Source organism: Lutjanus erythropterus, chromosome 15, assembly GCF_056507025.1.
Source record: "Lutjanus erythropterus isolate fLutEry1 chromosome 15, fLutEry1.hap2, whole genome shotgun sequence".
NCBI lineage: Eukaryota > Metazoa > Chordata > Actinopteri > Lutjaniformes > Lutjanidae > Lutjanus > Lutjanus erythropterus.
The window spans coordinates 21,758,915-21,766,146 of NC_139331.1; the positions used below are offsets into that span (position 1 = coordinate 21,758,915).

At 40.3% G+C, this 7,232-nt stretch overlaps 1 protein-coding gene across 1 annotated transcript; it reads right to left on the reverse strand.

Annotated features, from left to right (window-relative positions):
* Positions 1 to 2,663: 2,663 nt before the first annotated feature.
* Positions 2,664 to 5,877, reverse strand: cnr1 (cannabinoid receptor 1). Its single transcript, XM_084738006.1, has 2 exons — positions 5,539 to 5,877; positions 2,664 to 4,655 (listed from the first exon to the last, which is right to left on the reverse strand). The coding sequence occupies exon 2, from the start codon at positions 4,608 to 4,610 to the stop codon at positions 3,201 to 3,203; it is 1,410 nt and encodes a 469-aa protein (XP_084594132.1). The 5' UTR covers positions 4,611 to 4,655; positions 5,539 to 5,877; the 3' UTR covers positions 2,664 to 3,200.
* Positions 5,878 to 7,232: the final 1,355 nt, after the last annotated feature.

The window sequence follows — 7,232 nt, forward strand, 5'->3', positions numbered from 1 at the left end:
TTTTTTTGTGACATTTATGTGACTTAAGAGCTGTTATATGTTGTTAACTTATGAAACATATAAATACAACTGAATAAGAAGTTGAAACACTCAAGGCCACAGCCATGGTTTCCTTTAAAATTTCTGTTACAGCCCATAACCTGTGTTAGTATATATAGTTCAAATGAGTACAAATGACTAAGTGTCTGTTTACAATGAGAAATCATTAACAATCTTTTAGAAGGAGTAGATGTTTATAATAGTTAAACTGAACAATATTTTCATGGAGTGTTGCAGACAGACACTGCTTATTTTCAGAGCAGTGGGCTTTTGTTTTCAGGATAACAGGCTCAGCTTTACAATGACAGACAACTGACAGTCATAAACAGCTGATAAACTTACAGCGTAGGACTCGTTGTCACATGTTATTGTCAAATTGCAATGTTGCACTCCTGCAATGTTCCCGCAGCCTGCTTGAGCTTCCATGAGTCTGGGGAGGAAAGGAAGGGGGGAAAACAACACCCCTCAACCACTGAGTCTTTATCAAATATGGCTTCACCCAGTTTCCCACACAGTCTATGGCTCCATCTTGCTATTTGGACTGCTGACCTAATTTTTGGACATGCAAATGTTAAATGTTGCTCCTTTGAAACAAATGTTTTTAGGGATGGGAGGAAGTAACCAGAGTAATACTAACAAAGCTAAAAATCAATGTCCTCTTTCCTCAGAAAGGCAGCCACTACAGACAATATAAGATCGTCCACAAGGGGGAAGTAAAACATCACTGATAGCTTTGGGCGACCACCAGCTCAGGGTTTAGGCTTCCTCTCTCTCAGTATCCGTTCCTCTTCAGTCAGTGAGTTGTTGGATGAATTAAAGCAAAATGTGCTGCAACCTCCTGCTACCCGTCATCAGATAATCAATCAAAATAACTGCAGGCGAAATGACAACCAGCTGCGACTTTATTCAAAAGTTTGAAAACAGCAATACTAAAAACACTTTGATTGTGATTTTTTAAGTCATATATTCCTCATTATGCCACCACTGTACAGAAGCCACTTGACAGTTGACATTTTGATCTTCAAATACTCAATAATACAAGAGGCAGCAAAGCATACTGATAAACAGCTGTCTGGATAACTTTACACCAAGATAAATGTCTACAGAAGTACAATTGTGCTGTGAGATTTCTAGATTAAAAAGTACTACATCACATCTTCTCGATTTTCTTTTGTAAGGTCATTTGTCAAGTCTCCACACAACGCATACACACAGACTCCCATTCAAGTTACCAGCTAATGAAAAGACCCCTTTGTTTCTTTGTTTAGAGAAGTAAAATTAACAGCAGACATATTTTTTTTTTATTATTTAGAGTTACGCCAAAAGTACTTCACTAGGTCTGTGCATGGGTTGTTCTTATTTTCCCGAAATGATGCCCCGCTGCAACAGTAGCACTAAAACAACTCACTGCAACGATCAAAAGGCTTGAGGTTGGAAATATATCACCAAGTTACAAGGTAATCACACACATACAAGGCTGAATCCAGTAAAATCATACATCTGATGAAAGCAGCTATAATGTCAGTTTGTTGCAGTAGTGACCAGCACACTGCATCCAAATTCAGTTTTTAATGAGTTCAAGCTTTTGCCAAAAACTTGCTGTAGTTGTTTTTGTGTTGGCTGTATAGCTGAATGGGTCAGTTTAAACACTTTTATTTTGCAAGAAAACACTGTACAGTTATTAGGTATACATTTGAACAAAGACACGTTACTCTAAAGGTCTCTAACAGCTCGCAAGTAAAGAAATGGACAACAGGGACGATCGTCACTCTGTCACAGAAAATGCCATTTCAGAATCAGCATACTCTGAACCCATTTACCTCCGTCTCATTTTCCGTGATGGTGATAAATATGTTTCTTTTTTTTTCTCTATCTCGAGCGTGAATCACCTCTCATTTCTCAAAATCTCTTCACACATTCGCCACTCACTGAGTGTTGTCAGATGAAAGTACAAAAACGACATATTTTAATGGCCATTCTGGAGATAAACAATCAGAGTCATTTGAGCTTTTTTTTTTATCATTTCCTCTCAGAAATGTTTATATGCAACATGTACATGAAGCCTGTAGAAAGTCAAGGCGTTGAGTTTTCTTATTTATGGTGCAAGAAGACACATGTTAAAGTCTAAATGACACAGTAAAACATGTCGAATTAAAAATGTCAGTAGCCCCTTATCCCATAAATGAAGATATATTGTTTTCAAAACCTGAATTCACAGTACAAAAATATAATATGCCTTCACTAACTGGATATCATGAAGTCTATGGTAAACAGCAGACTTGATGATAGTCTTTATTAATCCTTTCAAATTGTGAGTCCTTCCTATGAACTTGCAATACCATTTGGCACTTTGGCACACCATGTGCTCACACCCTAACGTAAAATAATGCGACCACTGAAGCGTCTATGTGAGGATGTAAGTCAACCAGGCATGGCGCTACACCAGAGCTAGGGGGTGCTATAGCCCCAGTTAAGTCTCCTCAAGCATTGTAGTATTTTTTTTATTTTTTAATAAAGAAATAACCAGCCATTCTGTTTCCAATCTGCTCTCTGGCTGCGTGCTCACTCCATGCAGCATAGAGTAAATGCACTTCTCATTGTGGCTGCACTTTGGATAAGAATTTTAATGTTTTTTTCTTGAGAATTTACTCAAACTTATTATTTAAATAGTTGGCAAGTAATTTAATAATCAATTAATAATGGAATAATTGATTAATTGTTGCAGCTCTAGTTGTGATAGCTGTCTGATTGTGAATATGGAATAAATGCACTCTTTGTTGTGTTGCTGTTAATTGGGGTGCTGCAGTCTTTCACATTTGCAGACTGTGGTCACTTAAGAGTTGTTTTATTGAATATGCTTGGCCAAATTCAATTAAAAACTACATTTATATCAAATGTGCTGTGCGCCATATTTGCTGTTATTGAAAACAAACAAACAAACAAAAAAACACAAGAACTTTCTCAGAAAATAACTCTGAAATCATGAAAATCTATTTTTCTAGCACCCTACATATTGGCCAAAGCCCCCCCTTAGCCCCGGCGCTGGCCATGAAGTCAATACTTTCAGGAGAGGATATTTTTTTCTAGCTTCTGCCTTATTGTGTTGAATGGCATTGTTTTGGGGAAGATGACATTTACACAGTTTCCCCCGTGACGGCCAATTAGACGGCGTCTGCAGAAGTTTCAGTCGACACAGACATTGTTACTTTGGCTATTTTCACAGTGGTCTTCACGCAGCTCTCTGCAGCCCTGTTGGCAGAAATGTTGGCATTTCTGTTCTGGCAGTCTGACTCGAGGCTATTGTCCAACTGCTGGGCACTGCCCCTGCAGGCATGGCAGGAGCTCAGGAAGGCGTGCCGCAGGTCCTTGCTCCTCAAGGCGTAGATGATTGGGTTGACAGTGGAGTTGAGAAGGCAGAGCATGCTGCAGAATGCAAACACCGTCTTGATGTCATCGTCCATCTTCCAGAAAAGGTCGTAGACCATTATGGCAAGAAGTGGGCCCCAGCAGATGACCAGCACCACCAGGATGAGCACCAGGGTCTTGGCCAGACGGATGTCCATGCGTGCCTGCTCCGGGCGCGTGGTCTGCACTTTAGTCCCATCTGCGGAGTAAACAACAAGGCTCTTCTGGGAGGTGCGGCTCAGCATTCGCACGGCGTGGTGGTGTGCTTTCCACAGGATGTATATGTAGGCATAGATGATGAAAATAACCAGCACGCTGGTCACACCGATCCAGAACAGCAGGTAGTTCTCATCAATCAGAGGGAATATGTCTGAGCAAACAGAGTTGAGGCGTTTACAGTTCCAGCCCAGTAGAGGTAGCACTGCGATGATGATAGAGATGGTCCACATCATGCAAAAGGCAATGACAGCCTTGGTCCGTGTGACAATGCGCCTGTAAGCGAGAGGCCGGTGTATGGAGATGTAGCGGTCAATAGCAGTGAGGAAAAGACTCCCCACGGACGCAGTGAACGATGCTGTGACTCCACCCAGCTTGAAAAGAAAAACATTGGGGCTGTCCTTCCTGTGGAAAACGTGGAAGTCCAGGAAACTGTAGACGAATATGACGCTCCCCAACAGGTCAGCCACAGCCAGGCTGCCGATGAAGTGGTAGGACGGCCGGCAGCGGAGGGTGCGGGACTGCAGGATGACGCAGAGCACCACCAGGTTCTCCAGCACTGTGAAGGTGCCCAGAGTCAGAGACATGACGGCTACAGCCAGCTGCTGGCTGGGCGTCAGAATCATGAAACACTCCATGTCCATAAAGTTCTCACCACACTGAATACTGTTCGTGTCATCTCTGATCGTGCTCCGGTTGCCAAATAAGTCTGTGGCATTGGTGGGGTAAAAGGGGATGCCTTTGAGGATGAGCTCCTCATCCGGAGGCAACTTGTTTGGGAAGGAGTTGCTGCGGAAAGCAGATAAGGGCTTCTGCAGGGAGAAACCTGCCTTGAAGTCTACATCACTGCGGGGGTCGTCATAGTTAGCGTCGTTGGAGCCCAGATACTGTAAACCAGATGTAATAGTCCGGAAGGTGGTGTCCGCCACACCGTCCAGCACAGATTTCATGGCTGTGTCTGAGGGTAATACGGCAGTCTAAGACGTCTGGACAACCTACAAAATTGATGACAGACATTTCAGACATGTTTGAAAAGCCTAAAAAAGAATCCCATACATAATTATGAGAGGAATGTTTGCAGCATTGCAACGTTTGAGTCTACACCTTTGATATTAAAATGCCTCGAACGTGAGATTATCCACATCATACAAACATGTCTCACTCCAAATATTTAGATATATTTTGTACAACAATTTTGTTTGTATTAAAATATGGGCCTACATTTTGTCCAGACTTCATGTTATATTAGAGCATCTTTGACCACATCTGACCTGTGAGAGCTGCTGTACTTACAAATATTGTAGTTGCACCCTGAACCTAATAAAACATATTAGATTTTTCATCACTGAATTCTTAATTTTCAAGAATACTTATAATAAAATAAAATAAAATAAACAAGAAACAAGAGGCTGAAAACGGCTTTTTTTCTATGAGGTGCAGAAGCAGAAAAAACAATGCAAACCCTTTACATCTGTATAGACTGGAACACTAATGCAAAACAAATGCTGATTGGTATTTGTAATAATATGTAACAGCAATATACAGCTATGCATGCTCAAATATCGATAGCCTGATCACTGTAACAGTAAATATATATATAAAAGCGAGATAATTGCTCTTGAATAATTTAATATGGATATTAAATATGCACTATTTCCAGAGTTATTTTAATATTAGGTTATTTCCAAATTTTTATGTGTATATCTATCGTTAATCTAGTGCAAGAAGCACAAATGCACGCAAGAATTATCCGCAAAATTAAAAAAAAAAAGAAGAAAACACTGACACTTTCGTGCTGGGACAAACAACAGAAAGCGTTTAAACTATTAATAAAAGCGGTAAAAAACGTAATTTTTAAAAGAACAAGTGTTTCTTTACCTTACATAATTTTCCAAGTGCGCAGAATCGTCCTTTATCTCCGCGCGTTAATCCAAGTCAGAAGCGCATCCTCCAACAGATCTTACATAAAAGGAGGAGAGACAACCAGCGTGCATGTGTTAGAAAGAAACCAGCACTGTAATCATAATTATTGGTTTCTTTTTGAAATTCTTTATGTGACATAAGTTTTTCAGATGTCTGTAGAAGTGGCTCTTGGAGTGCGCTCCTGCTCTGTGGATACAGGTTGCCGCTGCTGCTGCTGCTGCTGCTGGCTCCAGCGTCTCTCCACTCCTTTTCTCTGAGTCTTCACACTTATGAAGCGTCGCTCCTACAAGCCCTGTCACGTGTTTCCATATAGCTTCATCTAGTGCCCAACCCATGAAGCTGTCAAGTGCGCTGTACAGGAACAAGGGAGGCAGACAACAGTGGTGGTGGTGGTGGTGGAGGCTTATAAAAAGGATCTGAGTTGAATTCCCAAAGCTCCTCTGAGCAGACGATGGTGCTCGGACAAAGAACCAGGATCAACAAAAGCACAAAAGCACAAAAAAAAAAAAAAAACTAGATTAACAAAAGCTTAGTCTTATCTTCCTAATTCATGAGATAATTGTGAATACAATTTCAGAATTTGGCAGGAACAAAAAGCCGAATTTCTACTGTGAAATCTCCAAATTATTCATGAAGGTAACTTTTTAATGGTTTTCTTATCCTCCTCTTTCTTTTAACACATTCAAAGGCAAATAGAGGCTGCTATTAGTAGTCAGTGCACGCCTGTTTATTGTGTGAATAATTAACCAAAATTGAGAATCTCAAAGAGCAGAAAGCAGGCTTCATCTTTTTGATGTTGGCTGAGCTCAAACCATCCTCACATGTATTTTTCCCTTTTAATAACTGTTTTTGTACACTTTGAGCAGTTTAACTTTCCTAGGGCTGCAGGTAATTATAGAAGCCTCCTAGGCTGTTTTTTCTCTTAGGGATAGGAAGTGATTTTTTGGGGGAAAAAGCCATTACAGATAAACAGAAGTCGATGTTCCTATCTTAACTGAGGATAGGAAAAGCGTTATTGCGCATTCTAAATTCCCCAAATCTTAAATAAACTCTCCTAACTTTATGGTAACTTTTAAGCTGTCCTAACTTTAACTTTCCCAGCTGTAGTAGTAGCTAAAACCCACTAATGGTAACTGATGGTAGTGTTTTCTAGCGGTAGTTAACTGTAGTTTTAGGTAACAGTAGCTGACAATATTTTTCAGTAAAGTTGGCTAACAGTGGTGTTTGCTAACAGTAGCTAAAAGGGTAGAGTTTGCAAACAGTAGATAATGCTAGTATTAAGTAAAAGTAGCTAAGGCAGTTTTCGCTAACAGTAGTTAAGAGTATTGTTCATTAACAATAGCTAACGGTAGCGTTAGCTCAGCCAACACCAAAAAGAAATATCTGCTTTCAGTGAAAGACTGAAACAGGACATTCTCACATGTATGTCCCCCTTAAATAACTGTTAACATTCGAGATGTTAAAGTGTCTTGGAGCCATACTACAGAAAGTCCTAACTTGCAGATATATCTTAGGTGGAAACCACAGTAATTAGGGTTAGGACCGAGGAAAAAGCCATTACAGATGAATAGAAATCAATGTTCCTATCCTAACTGAAGAACCTCCCGAAATCTGAAATAAACTAACATTAGGATAACTGTTATACTGTC

Bases quoted from the DNA above. Each gene is read 5' to 3' on its own strand.
- cnr1 (XM_084738006.1), bottom strand. From the start codon at position 4,610: ATGAAATCTGTGCTGGACGGTGTGGCGGACACCACCTTCCGGACTATT.